The 25,183-nt window shown below is 35.8% G+C and overlaps 1 protein-coding gene across 1 annotated transcript in view; it reads right to left on the reverse strand.

The window, feature by feature from the left end:
- The window catches only part of LOC149536571 (vacuolar protein sorting-associated protein 26B), a 196,201-nt gene that overhangs the window by 88,510 nt on the left and 82,508 nt on the right, over window positions 1-25,183 (reverse strand). Inside the window, exons 4-5 of the mRNA XM_089803004.1 lie at window positions 10,955-11,029; window positions 10,724-10,796 (exon numbers count right to left, since the gene is read on the reverse strand). Coding sequence (XP_089659130.1) covers window positions 10,724-10,796; window positions 10,955-11,029 — 148 coding nt within the window. The remainder of the gene's footprint in view (window positions 1-10,723; window positions 10,797-10,954; window positions 11,030-25,183) is intronic.

A 25,183-nucleotide genomic window follows, 5' to 3' on the forward strand; every position in this document is an offset into this window, starting at 1 on the left:
TAAGCTCAAATTTAAAAACCTATGCCAATAAAAGGTAGCAATGCTCATGTTTTGGAATCATATTAAAGTATATAGTTTATATTTTCTCCATGGTTTTAAACAAATATATATATATATATATATATATATATATATATATATACATATATATACATATATATATATATATACATATATATATATATATACATATATATATATATATATATACATATATATATATTATGTCATCATGCTATTGAATTTTGTCTATCATTGTACCTAAATATACATATATCTATACACGTGTAATTTTGAGAGTACATATAATTTCTTTTATCATTACATTCTCTCTAGATACACACACATATATTTATATATACACATAAGTGCAATTCATAGACATTATCAGAGTATCATGGTGGCATCATATATATATATAAAGTTTATAATGTTGAGCACTCCACAATCTCAAAAATGGAGGTAATAGTTAATTTCATGATATTAAAGGCTTAATATTTCTCTCGTTATAAAATTTGACCAAGCAGCGCATGACTGTCCAAGGTATACTCCATTGCCTAGTCGTTAAATCTTTCATCAAGGTAGTTAGAGCCCATACCTGATGGTCTGACGATGGACTAAATTGGTGCCCCATTCCTTGAATCTAATTTAACAATGCTTCCCCCCCTTCGTCTTCTCTTGCAAATCAAAAATGCATATTCCACAATAATAACATGTTCCTCCAATTTAAATTTAAATATCAAGAAAACAAAATAACTGATAACTATCACAAAGGCTAACCACCACTAACCTTTATCTTAAAATATAAGCATTCATTTTTGTCAAAATAATAGTAATCAACTAACAAGTCATTTTCACATGAATCAATTCAGTTATTTTTCATATGAATCAATTTAATTATTCATAACTTCCATTTCATAACATTATAATTTCCAAGAGTTTCTAACTAACCATTACATCAACTATAATATTGTTTTTAAAAATAAAAAATGTGGGATGTAACTTATATATATATATATGAACCAATGAACAGACCATAAAGTTCACAGCAATAAAAATAATTAAAACGTACATATGGAGAAGTAGCCTTTTAGCCTAAGTTGTTGATTCCAATTCGAGAACAGATATGGATTCAGGTTCGAGGGTTCGAGCGAAAAACAAATCTCATTTGCTTTTGTAAAAGTGTGTGTGCGCGTGTATAAACACACAAAAAAAAAAGACAGACATGCATAATTGCAAAATTAAGCCATTTCATAGTATGAATGTATGTTGCTTGATCATTTGTCAATGCCAAATGTCAAAGATAAGCATTACACACTCGCTCATTAATCTATGTTCATGATTGTAAAGAAATTCAAACATTGAATTACTAAATTGCAAAATAGAATTTCAAAACATAGACTAGTTCATCAAATAATAAAGTTTGAAACGTAATGATAAATGAAATTGAAAATCATGACGACGAGTGTTTAATAGTTTATCAATGATCATAGTATCAATGCCTTTCAAGGGTCAAATGGGTCATCAAAAAAAAGGGATCAATGGCTCCATCCCCGACTGCAACTATATCTAGATCCTCATCATTGGAACCCAAACCCATTCCACTAGCTCAAGATGTTTCTATATCATCATCATCATCCTCAACATCTAGCAAGGTAGCTTTAGCTAGATCCTAGATGGTCATATCCAAGTTAGGAGACTCGAGTGCTACATCCCACAACTTCTATGGCCCCTTCTTGCATCTTGGATCCTTCCGTGACATGAGGCGCAAATTGTTGTCAATATATACCAAGTTCTTTGTTTTCTTGGAACCCAATCAATTACGCTTCACTGAGTGTATAAAGGAGTACATACTCCAATTCTACTCAGCAGCAAAAGAGCTCACGACTTAGAAAAACAACTAACAATTTTTTTTAAAAATTAGAAATTGTAATACAATAGAAATTTAAGAGTGCTAATTCTACAAGCTAAGTGGCCATAAAAAAAGGGAAAAAAAACTTTTAAAATTACTTGTGATAGGGTCTTAATGGAAAGAGGTTGGAGGTACATATAATCTTGCCCCTGTAAGTACAACTATCCAATGCCATCCATTCTTCTTTGGCCATTGATTGCATCAAGGTCTGCATTTTTTCCTAAGACAAAGTCTGCAAACTCTCTCCTAACATTTGATACCACTTCAAGATCACTAAAGACCTTGCTCAATGTCTTCTTATACCCACTAGCAACCTTAGGATCTCTATATGGTGGCACTCTACTAGGAATAGCAAATATCTCACTACAGTAATACCTAGAAGATAATGCATATGCCAAGAAGTGTAAAAGTGTAGTCATCTTGTTCCAGCAATGAAGAACCAATTGACTCCACCTTTTTGTACAAGGTGTCCTCGGGATTATGCTCTCTCCTATGAATGACCTGAGATGTCAAATAATATTCATGTAAGTTATCTTGATGTAGTGTTAATTGAAATAAAAAATAAAAATCTCTTAATAAACAAGGATAGAGTATTGTATAAAACTTTAAACTTACAGTTTTCACTCTCTGACATGGAGTCCATGGCATCATAGATGTCCCCCAAACAAGGCTCATCAATGTCAGCAAACCAAAGCATAGACATCATGGGCTCAATGAATTCTAATACATTATCCACCCGAGCCCACCAATCATCATCCAAGATCATTGCCTTTTGCCTTTGTGCTCTCGTTGAATTTAATTGCTTCCAAACACCCCATTGGTTGCTAATAATCATCTGAGACACTGCATCTGTCACCCTCACAACTCGTCTAAGGACAATTGTGTGTGAAAAGCGAGTTTCAGCCACCTAACAACATGTTAATTGTAAGTTAATAACACATTTCAAATATGTAAATAACACAAAAAAATATTTATTTAATTATGTAAAGTATTACACAAAATGATAAATGAAACTAAATAAAGTTTAAATTGAATTTTTTAATTTAACTTCAATAATTCCAAGTGAGAGAAACTTTTGAAAATTGCTTGTGACATTTGGCAGTTTTTCATAAGCATTTGGATCTCCTCACCTTCCTCATATACTTTTTTCACCCATTCAACTTGGGTGCCAATTGCTTTCATCACCAAATTCAAGTAGTGGACGGTGCATGGTGTCCAAAAGATATGATCATATCATACTTCTACCAAAGCACCCGCAGCCCTACAAACTTTAGCATTGTCCACTACTACTTGGACAACATTATCAACTATCACGGACTCCGTGGGTTCAATGAGAATCCAAGCAATAAATTATGCATCATTTAACTCCCCTTCACAATCATCTGCCTTCAAAACATTGCCTCCTAGGGAGATAACAATCACATTTATTACTGGACGATTTTTGCAATCTTTGCGTCCATCAAAGACAATAGTCACCCCCGTTAGGACCCAAGAATCTCTTATTGCTTTGAGGAGGGTGTCTACATTTTTTCTCTTACTGTGCAATAAGATGGTTCTCACCTTTTCATATCCAGGACATCAATAACCACGAGGTGCTTCATTTATTGTTTCCACCATTTCTCTCCAATAAGGTGATCTCACTAGATTGAATGGAATATAGTTCACAACGAGGCAATGCCTAACCTTTACATCAGAAATTTCTTTCTATTCATTTTGAAATGCCCTATCTAATGAGCCTCTCTTGCAAGTGGTGGTTTGGGGTGTTTCTACATCTTCCTCATCCGTATAAGGGATAGGTAGGAAGGGATGATGTCTAGTGGTTGTTTGAGAGGGTGGTGTTGGTGGGTTGTGCTTTGATTTTTCTTGTTCCCCCCTTGACACTAACCTATCCGCATCTTGTTCTTCTTTTAACATGGCTGTTATTTCAGCAGTTGGCAACCCCTTCTCTATATTTGAGCTCTCACGGATATTGATCCCTTTGCTCCTAGGGCCTATAAAATGATGTTAAACTCACTAATAGGAGCTTCTATATTGGGTTCGGCAAAAGTTGCATTTCCCTATAACCCTGCCCTCCCTCCAGTACATTGTGAAATTCTTGTTGTATACTTCCACAAAGGAGAATTTTTATCATTTATAAATTTTTGGGATCCCTCCCCACCCATTGAGCTCTGCCTGCTAAGTCTTGCAATCTAGAACAAAAATGAAAACATATATTTCAAAACTTATACACAAAAACTTTATAAAATTTAGAACAATAAAAACACTTAAAAAAAACTATCAAAGACACAAAAGGAAGGATCAAATGCATACCTAGAACACTCAACACTGATTATTGGAAGGATTTGACACTCAAAAACAATCTCTTCAAACTTGCAAAATGGGCACGCCAAAATGAGAGAGTAAAATGAGAGATTGAATGAGTGAAACGTTTTTTATTTGACTCCTTTTAAGGTTGACAAATAAAAACTCTACATTTTAAGTTTTTTTTTTTTTTTCACTTTATGGGTTCTCATGTAACGCAATATGGAACTCATAATCACACAGCTTTAGGGTGTCACTTCACTCCTAGATTTGAACGTTGAAACTTGTGTTACTAGGTTTAGACCTTGCAACCCGGATTCAGGTCCGAGTCTGCGGCAGGTCTCCATAGAGTGTGTTTCTGCATGTGGGTCAGCGAACCCTGATGAACCCACAAGCTGGAAAACGGACTCTATGGTTCGCGAATCATGTGCTCTTCTTCATGATCAAAACTTGTGGATGTTCTATGGGTTGAGGCAGCTAGGACTGTTGTCTATATTTAGAATAGGTGTCCTCACCGTGTCTTGAATCATATGACTCTGGAAGAAGTCTTCATAGTTACTAAACACATACCCGCAACTTGAGGATTTTTAAACGTCCTGTTTATGTTCATGTTCCTACAAAGAAGAGAAGCAAACTCGAACCTTCAAGCAAGAAGAGTATTCTTGTGGGGTCCAATGAAACCTCCAAAACCTTCAGAATTAACATTCCAGGTCAGAAATACATTGAGGTTAGTAGAGATGTTACTTTTGAAGAGAATGTTGCATTGAAGAAGTCTAAAGGTTCATTAATAGAAACAGATAATGAAGTCAATCAAAATCAAGATATGGATATTGATGATAATGTTGAGATTTAGAGGGAGTCTTAAGAACCTTCAAATCATAATTATCAAATTCAACCCATGGATCCCATTGATGGGCTGAGAGACATTACAGTGAGCAAACAAAATAACTCTTTGGTAAGAAACACCACTCAAGAAGCCGAAAAGTATGTCGCCCCAAAGGCACCTACCAAGAAAGTGGGAGACCTCATAAGTTCTCCAACTATGTTGCAATGTTGTACAACCTCATTGAGACAACCTTCTAGTGCTAATGAGGCTATGAAACAGCAAGCATGGAAAAATGTTGTGGACGACAAATATCAGTCCATTATCAAGAATGATGTGTGGGAAATTGTGCCCAGACCCAAAGGTAAGTCTATTGTATCCTCTAAATGGTTGTTCAAAATTAAAGATATTGTTGATGGAAGTATTGAGAAATATAAAGCTAGATTTGTAACTCGTAGATTCTTTCAAAAGAAAGCCATAGATTGTGAGGACACATTTTCTCCTATTGGTAGATATACTTCCTCCCTTTGCTATGTTGTCCACTCCCCACAATCGAGATTATTTCGCATGCTCTACCAACAGCTAGCTAGACCCAGCCATTTCTCTCCATCCTGTGGAAGACCTGCAGTAACCCAACTATTGCTCCCATAGAATTCCCTTTTTCATTAGAGCTATAATAACTATTGTTGCAGCTAAAGGTTGAAAGTTACATCAAATGGATTTAAAGACTGCATTCCTGAATGTTATCATTGAGGAAGAAGTCTATATTGAACAACCAGAAGGTTATGAGATTTCATGAAAGGGAATCTCACATTTGCAGATTGAAGAAAGCACTATATGGCCTTAAGCAGACCCCTCGTGCTTGGTATGAAAGAATTGACAAATATTTGGTGAGCTTAGGATTTTGTAAGAACGATGTTGATCCTAACCTTTATTTCAAAGCATTTAATGATGAAATGCTAATTCTAGTGTTACGTGTGGATGATTTATTTCTAACTTGTGAAGATAGTCTCATCATCACCCGCAAGAGAGAATTAGGTTCAGAATTTAAAATGACAGATTTAGGCCTAATTCATTCTTTTTTAGGTCTGGAAGTATGGCAAAGACCAAACGAAATCATTCTAAGTCAAGGAAAATATACTATTAATATCTTGAAAAGATTTGGAATGATGGATTGCAAACCTATGTTTACTCCTATGGAAACTAACTTGAAAAAAAGTTAAGAGCATCTGCTGCTAATTCTGACTTTGCAGATCCAACTGAGTACAGACAATTGATTGGATCCTTGATGCATCTAGTTAACAGTAGACCAGACATTTTTTATGCAAATAGTGCCCTCAACCAGTTCATGAACAAACAAAAGCATGTATATCTTGTTGCAACCAAGCATAACTTGAGATATTTGTGTGTGGTTCAGTTCATTATGGTTCAATGTACTCCCTTAATACTGTCATCACCTAGAAAGTTATTCTAACTCTGATTGGGCAGGGAATGTCACTTTCGGATCTGTCATGGTTTCATGAGGCAGCAGGAAACAATCCTCAATTGTATTAAGTACTACTGAACCTGAAATTAGTGCATCAAGTGTGGCCTCAAGGGAAGCCATCCAAGCGCCTTGTTGGGTTGTTTGGAATACCTTGGGAGCCCCCAGTCATTCATTGTGATAATCACAGCTGTGTAGAGGTGTTTGTCAATCATGTGTTTCATGACAGATCAAAACATGTGGAGACACATTATAATTTTGTTCGAGACATGGTACAGGGAGGTGTCATTCAGCTGAAATACATCAGCACTGATGAGCAGATAGTGGAAGTTCTCACCACGCCTCTTACTAAAGTAAAGTTTGAATACTTTAGCAATAAGCTTGGAGTTGCGGAGAACATAGCTCTGGCTGAGAGGGAGTCTCAGCTTCCTTATACAATGAGTTGTATCTTTCACCCTTTGCGGGCAATGCAAGGTGGTGTTGTATTCTTCTCTGAGAGAAGATTTGAGGTGAAAAACCTATTCCACCCATTGCAGGTAATGCAAGGTCGATCCATCCTTTGTGGGTATACAAGATGAATATCATGGAAAGAGTCCATGAAGTTCTTTATCATCTAAGAGTGTCATGGTGATGATCACAATGTAACTCTTAAAATTCTCCCTAGCTAAGAGGGAGTATTGAAATTATCTAAACTGGATTCTAGCATATTAAATTTTAATGTTGCCTTTGGTAATTAAAATTAAAATTATATTGGGTTGGGCCCCAAAATAATGTAACTTATACCATATAATTGGGCAAAGCCCTAATTGAGCTTATTGGATGCTCAAAGCAATTGTAACTTGTGATCACTAAATTTATATTTGTATTTTGGCGGCAAAATACAAAAGAGACCACCAAGGATCTCAAGGCTTGTAACTGGTAACAAGGCAACAAGGCATTGTGTTGCCTTTCATAATTAAATCAATCAAGTGAATTCCTTTCCTAAGTTCGGCGATCTAATCTGCTCCTGAATAATCAGTCAATCAATCACTGAAGGTCTGCCAATATCAGTTCTGAGTCTTGTTGGGCAAAGCTACTGATGGACCTCTAATTTTTACAAAAATTAAGGCCTCCATTTATATGCATTATCTTCACTCAACTTTATCTGCCTTATTTTTTATTGTTATCATTGAGATGAATTCTCTATATCTGATTAATGGTGATAATCTTTTCTGAAGTTTCAGACATCTTGATACCTTTTTATACAATTGTAACGATATAACTGTACAGTATTGAAATTATTCAGATTATATGCTTTCTGTAGGAGAAAAGGTTAGCACTGGATCTAACAGATGCATCTTAAGGCAAAGTAACATACTTGGCTGCTTTAATAAGAGGTACAGGAATTATATGGGCAGAATGAATCAGAAGCCCCCAATGTCTAACAGAAAATATTCATGGGATTGGTATGACAGTTGCAATCATCTGAAAAAATGATGGCAGTATGATGCCAAAGTTTGAGACAGGATTATGGCCCTTACAGATTTAAGACTAAGGAGGTTAGCAATCGCATGAGGGACTAAGTATACCAACAGAGACCGGTTACATCAAGATGATTAAGCGAAAATGCCTAGCATATTCTGTACTGTCTAAAACAGTCTCAAAAGAGTCAAGGAATGAGCCTGTGCAGGTATGGAGCGCACAAATGATAATGTTTTCACACAGTGATTAGAATTGAAGACCGGTCAGTACCTTCAAGTAAAATCTCAATGGTTCAGGATATCTCCACGTGGTGAAGCAGAGATGTGTTTGGACCAAGCATATGATTCGAAACTGTATAAAATAAACCTTCATGCTTTCAAAAATATGTGAAGGCTGACGACAATACAGATCAGATAATTTCCCAAGCATGAAAGCAGGTATTCAGATTGGAGATTATAAAGTGCTCATGCACCAGAAATCTTTGCAGTATCCTTTTTGTGATGAGAAGCAATGAAGAGAGGGAGCAATTGCACCCAACTTGATCATGGGAATATATAGCAAGCAACAAGAAGTTTCTAGATCATTGATTTGCATCTTGTGCAATAACTAACATCTATTTTTTCTTTGATTTTGTTGCAGGTAGGCACACAGAAGAAAAGCTTATGCAAATCGCTCGAACCATAGAGACTGGAATTTCCAGTACAACTGCGGAGAAGAAAATATAGAAGTCGTGGGATATTTGACATTCAGACACCCGACGGATGAAGGAGCCGTCAATAATTGGAAGAACAACACACACCTGGGCAGATAAATGACAGGAAACGAGAATAATCTATTCTGAACCACCCCGTAGTCTCAAATTGGTATAAGGGTGACATATAATGCATCGATGATTATTGTTCACATAAAAGTTGTGTGTTGTTACAAGGTGCTCGAAGAAAACTGTATAATCCCACACCATTTTGTTTGGTTATCATATATTATATTAAACCGTTGGTCATATAATACCAAAATTATGGTAAAGCCTTATGTAAAAGATGAACGGTTATGAGTTAGGAAGAGGTGCAATGTTTGGAAATGCAACCGATGCCTCTAGTTACTCTATAAATATATGATGTGAAATCAGACAAGACTTACAATTTTCATACAATATTGTTAAAAAAGCTCTCTACATACTAAGCATTATATTATTCTTGTGATATATTACTCTGTGGGCAAAAATCGGGTGATTGAACCAAGTTGGTGGGCTTAGTGGTATTGGAAAGTACTTTTATATGTCGTGTGGAACTGAATTGCAATGAATAGAGCATCAAAATTCGGGCCTCTTCATTACATTCAATTCCGGGCAGTAAGGGATTTTTATCTTTTATTGTCAAAGTTTTAGTGTTCAAATATATTACAATGCTGTCCTTTATGATCAACTTATATCTTCTATAAATAATTTGGCACCAGATAAGTGGATCGAATTAGCAATAACTTTGCAAACTTGATAATCACAAATATTGTGAAATACTAAATTGTTTCCATATTTGTGTCTATTCTGTCTCTATTTGAAGTAAAACAATATAGACTTGTTTTAGAATGCATAGATATAGCTTATTCATCGCATCTTGGAAATTAAATTATTTATAGGTTTGATTCATTATATTTCATAAAGTCGTACATTTTAATTTGTAATATTGACTCTATTACTCCCTTTTTTAAATTCCAGCACTAGTCATTAAGTTGCTTATTATCTCCTAATTCATATGCTAGCAAACATTCCCCATCTGTCAGTTGAGAGTTAATATATTCACTTGTCTTATCCATTATATCTTTTCATTTCAAACATTCTAAAATTTATTTAATCATTAACTTTGTTCTTATTTCAGCATTTACAAGTTTGAAATGATCATATTTTGAAGTTATCATTCAAGTTATTCATAGTTGAGAAAGTTAGAAGTTTCCTAGAATCTCTTGCCATTTCTGGAGACTTGTTAAATTTAAACCTATCTGCTTTACATAATCTTGAATTCAAGTGATTAGTTTAGGATCAGATGCACCCGCCTTGGCCTTGCAGACCCAGAAGCGCAGCGAACTCGGATTACATTGTTCAGTTCCGTCAAGTTGGCCCTAACTGGTTGGATATCCCAGCATCGAGTTGGCAAGCCTCGTAGGATTCCAATCTGCGGTTTTGGGAATCAACAGCTACATCATTATAATCTGCTCTTACGGTGATCAAAGGTTCAGATCAGTAATTGCAATCAGATCAGGCAGTCCTTTTCTTATGCCCTAGGAGAGCAAATTTGTATTGTATGATCTGAGCTTTGTTGTTGGTTTTCTAACTCCAAGAGGGAGGTATTCTCAGGGTATCTTTGTGTTCGTGCATGTACGTGCATGTACATCTTGCTTATATTCTACATTTTGTAAATTCTGATCACTAAAATTAATGAAAGTATCATAACTATATAAGGAAAACAAGATATGACACCAAACAAGGACAAACACATAGTTTCATTATCTGGTTGTTACTCCTTTGGAACATGGAACTGAAATTCATTGAACCTATGGACAAAATCCCTCATTGCAGTAAATCTCAATTTGCAAAACCATTTCAAAATAAGGAATGGCCAAACAAGGGAGATTTATCAAAACCTCTATTTATGTAATGTGTACAAATAATATACAAGGCCTAATTGATGCAAAGAATTTCCTAGAATTTTCAGATGTGCTCTACCTAAGTAACATCATCACTGAATAATACCTATTTGCCCGAGAAGCTCAATCTTTACACCATTATGCTCAACTTTCTTTCCTGCGATGGGTTCTATACAAACCTATACAGGATCATAGCCAAATTTATCAGGTACAGATTCCAATAGCCAATAATTCTACCATAGAAGCAACAAGATATTTACCACTACAACCCATACTACCAAAAAAACAAAATTAGGAAAGGCTAAAATCGTTCTAACAGAATAAAATAATGATTTACCTCTCCAACAACATGTTCTTGGCTTTGAAAAAGGGGCACCAAAGCTGTTTGCCCATTATCCTTCTTTACAGTAGCCTGTAAGAGAACCATGCTATAAGAAACTTTGGAAACAACTTCACCCATCAGACTCCAGATGATTGATTGTATCATTTTCAGGTAAAAAAGGACAAAAAGAGGACATGATTTCCAAGAAACTATTAGTGAGAAACGAAATTTAGTTTCCAGACCAGATAATCATGCACATCAGAGAATTATACGCGCAGGCTCTTTCACATTTAATATAAATAAGGTGAAAAGAGGACTAGCAATATCATGGAGTCTTATAATAAAATAAACCAGAAAAAAAATGGAACACTGGCTATTGATGCATTCACAAAAAAAGCGCATAGCCAGGTACAGGTGTCTTTTTTTGATCCACAAAGAAGCTATCAATTTCCTTTCTTTACTTTTTCCTTTGCTCCTCTCTAATATCCAATAGCATATCAAGATCAAGGGTAAAGTTACAATAAAGAAAGAAACTGTGAAAATTTAAAAGAGACATACCAAATGTCAATAGCCTTATCTAGAAAATAAAAATATTATTACCGTGCACTTGAGCTCGGGGGAAAAAAAAATAAACTAAAAGCATAGATATCAACTCTTTTACTATACAATATGGTCTAAACAATAAGGAGCATTAATCATCATGAAAAAAATCCTAAGAAGGAAAAAGGCATTTTAATGCAGCACTATATAATGAGATCTAAACAATAAGTTGCCCGAAAACCTCTTAAAGAACACTGTTTTGGTAATCTCGTCCGACCATCAAAGGCTTGAGTTTTCCTGCTGACCTAAGAGGATTTGGTGATGACACTGAGAGAGTCTAAACCAATTTGTCACGAGCCTAGAAGGGTCAACTCAAGAAATGAGGTAGATCTCAAATCCAAACAAAGATACATTTTGTCATGCCTATGATAAAGCTACTCAAAAGACATTCCATACCTCAAGATATATTCCTTCCGAAGGAAAGGGGCCTCTTATCTCATGGATGTTAACAAAAAAGAAAGATAAGATCCCAGTTTTAGAAAGATTAAAAGTTGTACAGGCAATTTTAAATAAATAATACAAAGACAGAAGAAACATGTTACAGACCAAAGGTACAAAAACAAGAAATAAAGTCAAAGAAAATATTTAGCATTCCCGACTAACAATATTCCAGACCAGCAAATGATGAAAAATCTCAAAGCCATAAGCTTAAGAAGAAGCATAAGTTACTAACCAAAACCAAAACAGGACTTCAACAAGTGGAAATTGTGTGTGTGTGTTCGTGCGTGTGAGTGTGCCCATGTGTCCGAGTGTGTGTGTGCGTGCATGTGTGTGTGTGTGTGTGTGTGTGTGTGTGTGTGTGTGTGTGTGTGTGTGTGTGTGAGAGAGAGAGAGAGAGAGAGATAAGCATTCCCGGACATTTGTCATCCTGAGGCATTCCGCACATGATTTTTGATATTATTCTTGATTTAAATCTGTATGTATACTCTGTGAATCATATGTTAGTTGTAGCTTCAGTCAAATTGAAGCATATGGTAGATCAGAATAACAAATATATACATACACTCTGCATATATATATATATATAAAACATGAGACATGATTTACCAAACTGAATATCATATGTTTACCTCATAATTATCGGGTTCCTCTTATATAATTAACATGGCAGTATTAACCCCCGATATCATATTATTTAACATGCTTTGGAGTACTCCCGATCAGATAATCGCAGCTGGATGGTTTATTATGGTTGACTAATTGAAGTCCATAGGGACATGACCCTACATGGTACGTGTACCACATAGAGTCATGTCCATAGATGGGCGTGACTCTTTGTCTCGTATAAGTATTACTATCACTGCTGCTAGTCAACATCATCAATCACAACGGCATGATTAGTATCTACAGCGGCAGGATAGATAATACCAATCTGCACCCGATTCAAGCTATTCACCCTTGAAGTATTTCAAAGTCGATCAGAGATAATCATTGTAGATTGTTCACTATTCTAAGTGCTTGCATAGTTCATTGCAGTCGCAGGACATAGCAGGTTGATAAATTGAATTAGATACATATCAGAACTATGGTATCGGAGCCTAACTGATAGAGCATAAATAATCAGTTATCATTCAAAGTTCAGATTGCTATCATGATGAACCACGTAAGACTAGAGGATAGACTTGAAGGTGCTTAAAACTTTGTTTCATGGAAGATTTGAATTATGATTATTCTACAAGAACTTGAATGAGAAGGATATGTGAAAGAAAATAAAACAATGCCTGAAAATGAACCAGATAAAACAATCTGCAAAAGATATAATAATAAAGCTATGAAGATTATTATAGATTCTATTAAAGATCATATAGTTCCCTCTATATCAAATCTAAAAACTGCTTATGAGATGTTCATGACAATTCAAAATACATTTGAAATCAATAATACCAGTAGACTACTCACCTTGAAACAGCAACTACTATAAATCAAGTTGAATGAAGGAGAGACCATCACATCTTATTTCTTCAGAATTGTAGAATTAAAAGATCAACTCTCAACCGTTGGAAATAAGACAGACGACAAAGAATTGTCTCACATAGCTCTTAAAGGATTACCTATGTCTTGGGAATCTTTTATCCAAGGAATCAGTGCTCAACCTGAATTGCCAAATTTCGATCAACTCAAGAATGACTATACTCAAGAGGAATCAAGATTAATCAGTAGAGGAATCAATCCAAATCAAGAGGGAGAAATTCAAGCTCTTCTAGTAAATTCAAATTTTAAAGGAAAGATAAGACATTTCAAATGAAAAAAGGGGAAAGGGTAATGAAACATACCAAAAAAGAGACGTGTCTAAAATTCAATGCTACAAATGTGATAAATTTGGACACACTCACGAATTCTGCCCGGAAAGTAAGAAAATTTAGCATTCTTTTTAGCCTTATCAAGTGAGCTAAATACCAACAAAAATATGTGGATAATAGACAATGGAGCGTTTCGACATATAATTGGATTCAAAGACAAATTTGAAACCTTTGAAGGTGACCCTACTGAAGAAAAAACAATAGGGGATAACTCCACCTATCCAGTAAAAGGAATTGGGACCTGTTCAATACCACTGAAAACCAAAGTTACTCTACAACTAAAAGATGCATTATTTGTACCTGGCATCAAAAGGAATTTGGTTTCAACTTCAGGCCTCGCAAATCAACGGTATCGTATCACCTTTCAAGAAGATAAAGTTCTATCATGGCCTAAGAACTCAAATATTAAGAATGCAATCACCATAGGTTGCAGAGATGGAAGTCTGTATAAGCTTTGTAACCCTCAAAACACAGCATTAAACCATGAAGTTTCAAACCCTAATGAAATATGGCATAGAAGGCTAGGCCACCTTCATTTCCGTGCTCTTCCATCTGTAGAAAAGATTGTAACAAGTCTACCTAGTCTAAAATCTGATCGTATTGGAACATGCAAGGGATGTGCCTTGGGAAAAAATACCAAAGGATCTTTTCCAAATTGTGAACATAAATCTAAAACCGTGCTTGAACTTATTCACGCTGACTTGTGTGGTCCTATGTCAGTAACTTCACTAGGAGGTTTCTTGTATTATGTAATCTTTATAAATGACTTCTCCAATAAAATTTGGATTTATTTCCTGAAACTTAGGGCCCATTTGGTTGCTGGAATAGGAATAGAAAATCTGGAATACGTTTTCTATTTTCCGTTTGGTTTGTCAATTGGAATAGGGAATAGGAATACATATTCCCATTTTGCCTCTAAAATGAGCTTATATACCCATTCCAAAAAATAGTTGTTCTTGCAATAGTCATTCCTATTCCCAATATCCATTCCTATTCTCCATTCCTATGCATGCAACCAAACAGACCCTTAAGGAATCAAATGAAGTATTATCAAAGCTCAAAGAGTTTAAGCATTAGTCGAAAATCAAACTAGGAAGAAAATCAAGACACTAAGATCTGACAATTTGGGTGAATATATTTATCAGAACTTTTAAGAATTTTGCACTTCTAGTGGGATTAAGAGGGAGTTTACAGTACGTTATAATCCTCAACAGAATGGAGTGGTAGAAATGAAAAATATAACTATCATTGAATCCATTAAAGCCATGATGCATGATCAAAACCTCCACATCTCAATCTAGGTTGAAGCCTCTAATACCACGATGTACATTCAAAATAGATGTCCCCATTCAATCTTAGAGAATATAACCCCTAAAGAAGCCTTTACAGGAAACAAACCAAATTTAAGTCACCTAAGAATCTTTACATGTCATGTATATATTCATGTTCCGAAAGTAAACCAAACTAGAACCCTCTGGGAAGAAAGGTATATTTGTAGGGTATAGTGAAGCCTCCAAAGGTTACAGGGTTTACATTTTAGGACAAATAACTATTGAAATCAGCAGAGATGTCAAATTTGAAGAATATACTACTTATAGAGTCTCTAAAAACATTGAAGAATCAAACGAGGAATCAACTACAAATGAGAACCCCATAGTTGGGAATCAGAGGGAGAATGGTCCAAAAGATCATGAACTACCATCATCAAATACGGAAAATGTTGAAACCCCTAACAAAAAGAAAAGGCCACTATGGGCAAGAAAGATGATTGAAGAAAACAATGTAGAACCTAATGAAATATTTAGAGAAAGAAAGAAAACTAGAAATCATTCATGCTATGTTACTCTAGTATCCGAACTCATCAAATCTGAACCATCAAGTGTTGAAGAGGCATTATCATGTCAACCTTGGAAAGATGCAACGATTGAAGAATATCAATCTATATTAATAAACGATGCTTAGGATGTCGTACCTAGACCTAAGGACAAATCAGTTGTCTCCTCTAAATGGTTATTCAAAATTAAACATGCACCAGATGTTAATATTGAAAAATACAAAGCCAGATTCGTTAACCAGGGATTTTCTCTGAAGGCTGGAATTGTTTTTAAAACGACATTTGCTCCAATTGCCCGATACACCTCTGTCAAAACCATTATTACTATTGCAGCATCTAAAAGATAGAAGATATATCGAAAGGACATCAATGCTGCTTTTTTGAATGGTGTTATCAATGTAGAAGTGTATATAGAATAATCAGAAGGATTTGTCACTCACGACAAAAATTCTTATGTGTACAAATTAAAGAAGGCACTCTACGGCCTTAAACAAGCCCCCAAGGCATGGTATGAAAGGATAGATAGTTATCTCAACAAATTATGATACTCCAAAAATATAGCTAATCCTAATATATATTTCAAGACATTAGATGGTGATATGATAGTTTTAGTTCTATATGTTGATTAGTTACTAATTACAAGAGAAGATCATCTTATTGCAAAATGCAAACAAGATCTTGCATCTGAGTTTGATATGAAAGATTTCGAACTTCTACACTATTTTCTGGGTCTGGAAGTATGGCAAAAGTGTTAAATCTATAACTTGTTAAGCATACTGATCTAATAATAGAACGATCAGATCTGATATAGCATGATAGGTAAAGTACTAAGTCTTTGCATTGTTCCCTTTATAAGATCGGTGTCTATCCTTAGGATTTTGGTTTAATACTAATCTAACAACATTGTTTATATTTGTGATTAATATTTAATTATTCTTAGAAAGTCGCCGGCTTCTAGAGGTTAGGCAAATGACTCTGGAAGAGATATGTCATTTCTAAGGACATGTCCCTTGATTCCTATACTTATAGAAGGTAAGGATGAAGTCTAAGAGCACACAAGAACAAAGACAAGTCTGCTCCTTAGTCATAACTGCTCACATTCAAATTGCAGAAGTAAAAGACAAAATTCTGAATTACATTTCTAAATCAATTGAAAGCAATACTTTGAAGTTATTCTCAGCAAATCAAAGGAGAAGAATAAGATCGAATCTAGTCTATATTTAGTCATTGGAATTGCAGAAACTTTACATGGTATTAGAGCTCTAGTAGTCGAACCTAGGCTTTGCAAAATTCAGTAATCAGACTTTATAAATATCTAACAACTATCTCCTATCTTCAATGGCATACACAATCCAACCCGAAGACAAGTTTGATGGGAAAGAACACTTTGATGCTTGGAAATTCAGAATCATGATGATTCTTGAAGAGAATGATGTAAAACAATTTGTTAATAGAGCATCCATACAACCTCCAATTAAACCTCATAAATCTATCTGGAGCAAAGGAAATAGAAAAGTCATTCAAATCATATTAGATGGAGTAAAAAATGATACCATACCCATACTTACAAAACATCAAATTGCATCTGCTATGATGAAAGCATTACGTAATGCATATGAGGTCAACAATGCAACTAGGGTTCTCGCACTGAAAAGGAAACTAAATCACATTTAGATAAAAAAAGGAGAATCAATGAATTCTTACTTCCTAAGGGTTGTCGGCATTAGAGATGAATTGTCAAATATAGAAACAATTATTAGTGAGACAGAATTAACACTAATGGCTATAGATGGATTACCAAATTCATGGGAGACTTTTGCACGAGGGATAAGTGTTAGAGATAATCTTCCTAACTTCAACAAACTTGAGAACAATTGTTTTCAAGAAGAATCCAGAAAACTAAAGGAAGGAAACTGAAAACAGAAGATGAAAGAACTTCATGTTCTTAATACAAACTCCTATAAGGGCAAGAAGAACCATTTCAAGAAGAAAAAGGGAAATCAAAAGAATGGCAAACCCAAGAAAGATTTATCTAAAATAAAGTGTTTCAAATGTGAAAAGTTTGGACACTACAGATCTAATTGTCCTAAGAATTCTAAACAACAAGCAAACTGTACAAATGTTACTAGGGAAGAAGATACCTATGATCCTGAGAATTGTGTATTGTACTCATCACTATCAAATGAAATTTCAAGTGAAGCATGGGTAATTGATAGTGCATCTTCTAGACATATAATAGGATACAAAGAAGCACTAGACTCTATTTCAAAAAAGGTCAATGGCGAAGTTATCATTGGTGATAATTCAGCACATCCCGTCGAAGGAATTGGAAATTGTACCTTGAAACTAAAATCTAGAAATTCTCTTCTTCTCAAAGGTGTACTCTACGTACCAGGAATTACCCAATTACAGCACTTGAAGATGATGGGCATAATGTTGCATTTGTGGACAGGAAAGTAATAACTTGGGCAAAGAACTCCTCAATCAAGAAAGCAAAGTTGATTGGTCAGAGAAAAGGATATTTGTAAAAATTGAATTCAGAATCTAGTCGACCTATTCAAGCCTTAATTCATGAAGCTGAAGACAAAAATGCAAATTGGCACAGAAGATTAGGGCATCTAAACTTCAAAACCTTATCAACTATGGAGAAGATCGTTATTGGTTTACCTAAACTCAATAAAGACCACTCAAGCATATGCAAAGGGTGCGCACTGGGTAAGAACACTAGAAGTCCATTTCATGATAGCACTAGAAAAACAAATAATGTTTTAGAATTAATTCATTTAAATTTATGTGGACCTATGTCTGTTCCTTCTCTTGGAGGATTCTGGTACTATATTTTGTTCATTGATGACTTCTCTAGGAAAACATGGATTTACTTCCTAAAATGCAAAGAATCAGAAGAAATCCTAAATAGATTTAAAGAATTGAAAACTTATCAGGACATAAAATTAAAACTCTTAAAACTAATAATGGAGGGGAATACATCTCAGATTTGTTTAAAAGGTTTTGTAAAGAAACAAGAAGTAAGAGGGAGTACACCGTTCCTTATAATCCAGAACAAACGGTGTAGCAAAAAGAAAGAATAGAACGATTATAGAAGCTGCTAGAGCTATGATATTTGATCAAAATCTAGAATATTACCTTTGGGCAGAAGCCCTCACTCTTACCTTAGAGATAAAACTCCTAAAGAAGTATTTACTAAGGTTAAACCCAATATAAGTCATCTTAGGATTTTTGGGTGCCCCGTATATATCCATGTTCCAAAAGAAAAGAGAATCAAGTTAGAACCCTCTGGGAGAAAAGGTATTTTTGTAGGGTATAGTGAAACATCTAAGGCATATAGGATTTTCATACCTGGACAGAAAAGTATCAAACTTAGTAAGGATGTAATTTTTGAAGAAGATCTAGCATTCAAAAGAGCCCTAAGCTTTGAAGATCCTTCTCCTTTACCTAGTTCTGAAAGAAATAGTGAATTTGGGTCCCAGAGGGAGAACTTAGAAGAAATTGAAGATGAAATTCAAAATCTAAATCTTGAAGAAACTCAAAATTCAAAGAAAATACCACTTTGGGCCATTAAAGCAGTCGAGGCAGCTCAAGACTTTGCTGCACCTTCCGGAACAATTAGAAAAAGCAAAAGACCTAAAAGATTCTCTAGTTATACAGCAAACATGAGTGATTTATCCAAAACAGAACCAACCAATCCTTCTGATGCTATTAAACATACAGCTTGGAAAGAAGCTATGACAAAAGAATACCAATCTATTATGAAGAATGATGTTTGGGAAATTGTTCTAAGACCTAAAGGAAAATCTATTGTTTCTTCGTGGATATTTAAAATAAAGCATGCTGCTGATAGTAGCATTGAGAAGTATAAAGCTAGACTTGTAGCTAGAGGATTTTCTCAGAAAGAAGGGATTGATTATGAAGAAACCTTTGCTCCTATTGCCAGATATACCTCCGTAAGAGCAGTCTTAGCAATTACAGCATCAAAGGGATCGAAAGTACATCAGATCGATGTAAAAACAGCATTCCTAAACAAAAAGATTACAGAAGAAGTATATCTGGAGCAACCTGAAGGATTTGAAACGCATGATCCTAACATTTTTGTTTGCAGGCTCAAGAAAGCTCTCTATGGGCTTAAGCAGGCTCCAAGGGCCTGGTATGAAAGAATTGATAAATATCTCACCGGCTTAGGATTCTCCAAGAATGAAGCTGATCCAAATTTATATTATAAAAGAGATAAAGATGATATGGTAATTTTAATACTGTATGTTGATGATTTACTAATAATAGGCGATGATCATCTTATAGATCAATGCAAGAAAGATCTAACTAGAGAATTCGAGATGAAAAACTTAGGACTCTTTCATTACTTCCTAGGACTGGAAGTATGGCAAAATTTTGACAGTATTATACCTAATCAAGGGAAGCATACATCAGACATTTTGAAGAGATTTGAAATGTGGAATTGCAAGTCTATGTCTTCTCCAATGGAGACTAATCTACATAAACTTAAAGAAGCAGCAGCAAAATCACCTTCTATAGATTCTACTCTCTGCAGACAGATGATTGGGTCCCTTATGTACTTAGTAAATACAAGACCTGATATTAGCTATGTTGTTAATGCCTTGAGCCAATTTATGTGTGAGCCAAAGGAGATTCACCTAGTTGCAGTTAAACACATTATGAGATACTTACAAGGCACTCTTAATTTTGGACTCAAATACGAGAAAATTGGCTTAGATTTACATGGATTCACTGACTCGGATTGGGGTGGAAGCGTTAAAGACAGGAAAAGTACTTCAGCATGTTTCAGTTTAGGATCAGCAGTGATATCTTGGATATGCACGAAGCAGTCTTTAGTAGCTCAAAGCTCTACAGAAGCCAAATACATTGCAGCAGCAATGGCCTCTCGAAAAGCAGTTTGGCTAAGGAAGTTACTTGTGGGATTATTTGGGCAAGCCATGAATCTTACAATTATTCATTGTGATAATCAAAGTTCCATCAAGCTTTTGGTGAATCCAGTTTTTCATGACAAGTCCAAGCATATTGAAATTCCTTACCATTATGTAAGAGATATGGTAGACAGGAATTCTGTAAAATTAGAATACATTTGCACTGCAGATCAGACAGCAGACATACTCACCAAACCTCTATCTAGAGTGAAGATAGACCACTTCAAGAGAAGACTTGGTATGGTTGAATTGTACTCTATTTGTATTCTTTAAATTATTAATAGAATAATTTTATTTATTAGGCTATTGACTGCTATGGGCTCCACCATTTGTATTCATTATTTAAGAGATGACGATCTCTGAGATAATTAACACTTGGATAAAAGACATTATGAGAGATGGCGATCTCTTAGATAATGTGCTAAACAGTAGAGTTCTACTGTAAGATCTAGATGAGTTCAAGATCATATTGTGATAAGTCACAATTTGGATAAAGAAAGAATTTATTTATTCTCCAGGTTTATTCTGTATTCTGGTAGGTCTTATACTCAGGATCATGTTGTGATATAGAAATACCAGTATCTATGAGTCACAACTTGGATAAATGAAGAAATTAAATTACTCTTCAAATTTATCCTGTACATTGTATTCTTTGCAATACTGTTATCACTAGCAGCAATGATTTGTCATACTACGAGTTTAGTAATATGACATTGTATCATGCGTTCTATGATACCACATGCTAAGGAGATTCAGATAGATATAAAGTATCAATTCTTGCTTGTTCATCTTTATTGATGTTGCTAGATATGATATCTCTCAAAATGATTATCAAGTTAAGAGGGAGTGTTAAATCTGTAACTTGTTAAGCATACTAATCTGATAATAGATCGATCAGATCTGATATAGCATGATAAGGACTAAGTCTTTGCATTGTTCCCTTTATAAGATTGGCGTCTATCCTTAGGGTTTTGGTTTAATAGTAATACTAATCTAACAACATTGTTTATGTTTGTAATTAATATTTAATTATTCTTAGAAAGTCGCCGCCTTCTAGAGGTTAGGCATATGACTTTGGAAGAGACATATCCTTTCTAAGGACATGTCCCTTGATTCCTATACTTACAGAGGGTAAGGATGAAGTCTAAGAGCACACAAGAACAAAGACAAGTCTGCTCCTTAGTCATTACTACCCACATTCGAATTGCAGAAGTAAAAGACAAAATTCTGAATTACATTTCTAATTCAATTGAAAGCGATACTTTGAAGTTATTTTCAGCAAATCAAAGGACAAGAACAAGATCGAATCTAGTCTATATTCAGTCGTAGGAATTGCAGAAACTTTACAAAAAGGACTACATTTTTCTAAACCAAGGAAAATACACTGTTGATATATTGACCAAATTTGGAATGATGGCCTCTAAATTGTTATCCACACCAATGGAAACAAATATTCATAAGCTTAAAAGTGATGGAATTGAATTTGAACCTACAAATCCAACACACTACAGACAAATAATCGAATCTCTAATGTATTTGGTGAATACTCATCCTAATATTTCTTATGCAACGAATGCATTAAGTTAATTTATGTGGGAACCCAAGAAGATCCATCTAATGGCAGCAAAGCACATCTTGAGACACTTGTACGGTACCATAAGATTTGGTTTGAAATATGATCATGGTGAGATTCAACTATAAGAGTATACATATTCTAATTGGGCAGGTTGTTCTATCAACTGTGAAAGTACTATTGGATGTTTTTGTTTACCGTACAGGGTAAAAGGATACTTATCACATGTACAATAAGATATAACACAAATCATATACTTTATTCATATACACAATATGCACTCCAGTGCTTACAAATGATTATTGATGATTACAATGATCTCTCAATAGTCCCTTCCGGACGGTGTACATATATTTTCCTAAAGGTGACTCAACCGTCATGCGCCCTTCGGATATAATTCTACCTGTCGGCTAGAATATAGAATTTACCGACAACATCATCCACCCCCTAAAAGTAAAGTCATCTCTAGATGACAATTACAACATTGCTGAGACAAATTAACAAAATAGAATACATTAACTGTGACTAACTAAAACACTTTGCATCTGTAGCCTCCACTAACACAATACTCTCCCTAGCCAATTTGACCTTGATAGCCACCCGTGCCGCCTTCTGTACCTCTAACTCCTAGGTACATTGAGCCAAGTGTCACTCTACTGCCTCCAATGCATCGTTAAGGATCATTCGCATTGTTGCCTCCAAGAATAACCCGATGGCATAATGTGGCATGTAGAATGTCTTGTGCTGTAATGTCATAAATTCATACATCCGTTCTGCCAACAATGCAGCCCAGTTGTACACTCTTTCATGCAGAATCCCGTTCATCATCACTACCTATGGAAATGGAATGTCTAAGGCGTGGCTAGAGGTTGTGAGGCCAACACCAGTGACCTTCCTGCACATTGGATTTCTTCAATCCTCTGCCCCTTGACACACCATATGGTATTTTGGAAAACAATGAACACACAGAAGATCATACATTGATTCACGGAAACCATACGAATAGAGGGGCATTAATGAAGTCATCGTACAAAGGCAATAAGCGAAGCTGGGTGGAATAAATTAGAGTGAAGGCATAACATGGTAGGTTAGAGAGGCTGTGACAGAGCATTTGAGGGAGGAGGAAATAGGAGCCGTAATTTTTAGGAAAGCAAGATCCGTATAGACGCCAATGAGAGGAGAAGAAAGTTAGAAATAACGTTGTACGGAGGGGGGTAACTGACCCAACAGATTTTTCTTATTCAAGCAAAACGACAAAAAGGTGGCAGTTATGCATTTAGCCAGCAAGAGAGCCTGGAAAAAGAAATTGGACGAATATTCAACAACAACTACAACTATGAACAGGTATGTAAAGACTTTTCCATCCAAAGTCCGTGTAGCAAGAAGAACAAGTATAGGACCAAGCAAAAAGAAAGTGAAGCAACTAACACAGTCGGCTGCAACAGATAATCCCACAGCGCAAAATGTTGCATTTGAAGGATTGAATGGAGCAGAATGCCAGAAGTGGTGGCAGGAGACACCTGATAACTATCTAGTGAAAGCCAGTATTTGGAAGGCACAGGTAGAATGGGTGATACAAATGCCTGTGTTCTATGTCAGAGATTATGAAGAGTTTTTAGGCCTCATGATAGAAACGTACGATAGGTTCTCTCAAACCAGCACGTTTTCTTACCTTGGTTGTAATTTGGTCATATCATTCAGACCGGCGGACTTCAAATGGGTATTTAGGATACCTGGTCATCCACAAGGGAGAAGAAAAATAGATAGCAAACCAAAAAAGTTGAGTCAGGAGCTAAAGACACAATTGATACAGTTGGTATGTGGGGATCTGACACAAGCTAAGCAAGAAGCTCTCACGGACACGTCGAGGGGCAAAGGATTGAAGAAAACCAACGTGTAGGAAGGTCACTGGCATTGTCTTATGGACGTCGTGAAGAGTCATCTCACAGGTTCTAGCCGCGCCTCAAACATTTCATTTCCACAGGTAGTGATGATGAACAGGATTTTGCATGGAAGAGTGTACGACTAGGCTACATTGTTGGTAGAACGGATGTATGAATTTATGACATTACAGCACAAGACATTCTACATGCCGCATTATGTCATCAGGTTATTATTGGAGGCAACAATGCGAATGATCCCCAACGATGCACTGGAGGCCAAACCGAGACCACTCGCACTAGGAAAACCCTCGATCATGCAGTGGAGACATCTTGATACACTTGGCACCAAGACCATGGTCGGATAAAAACGACTGAGACCAAATGGTGGAAATACTGACAGTGGTCGGGGAGGAGACTTCTTCTGAGGAAAGTCGTCTCTAGATGACAAAACAACAAAACTCAAAATAAACAACTACTTACATCATTTTTTGTTACTAAGAAGAGGAACGTGTCCCTGGAGTAGTAGTTGTTTGTGCCCTAAGCTCATTCAGCTCTGCTCGTAGCTTATAGACTTGCTCCTTCCGAACTTTCAATTCAGCCTTAGCCTCCATCTGGAGCTCCAAAGCTGACTGCATCATCCCAGCTCTCTCTCTTTCTCATCTGCCACCCACTCCTTCTCCGTTGCTAACTCTTCCTTCTCTGCTGTCACCTTTTGTAGTTGATTTTGTCTAGCTAACAAGGTTGCCCTCTCTGCAGCTAGCTTGGTAGCTAACTCCTCTCGATCCCTCTCTGCTACTACTTGATCTACCTGGCTCCTCTGAAGGGTGTAATATACATCCCTGTGTACCTCGACTATCTCCAAAGTCAAAACCTCTACTCGGCTCCCCATACCTGGACCTTTCATAGTGACCCAATCCTGCTGCTTCTCTCCAGTCTCCACACTCGTCCATCTTCGTTTCTCAAAACAAACTTTAAAGGTAGTCGGGCATCCTAATTTCATGAAAGATACCACTCTCTCTAGCTCCTTTACTACTGAGTCCAAAGCCTTTATCTCTACCGAGGCCACTACTTGGCAAGCCCAAGTCGCTAGAGCTGC

Source organism: Cupressus sempervirens, chromosome 10 (assembly GCF_028749045.1).
Source record: "Cupressus sempervirens isolate cs-2001-9-10 chromosome 10, ASM2874904v1, whole genome shotgun sequence".
Taxonomy (NCBI): domain Eukaryota; kingdom Viridiplantae; phylum Streptophyta; class Pinopsida; order Cupressales; family Cupressaceae; genus Cupressus; species Cupressus sempervirens.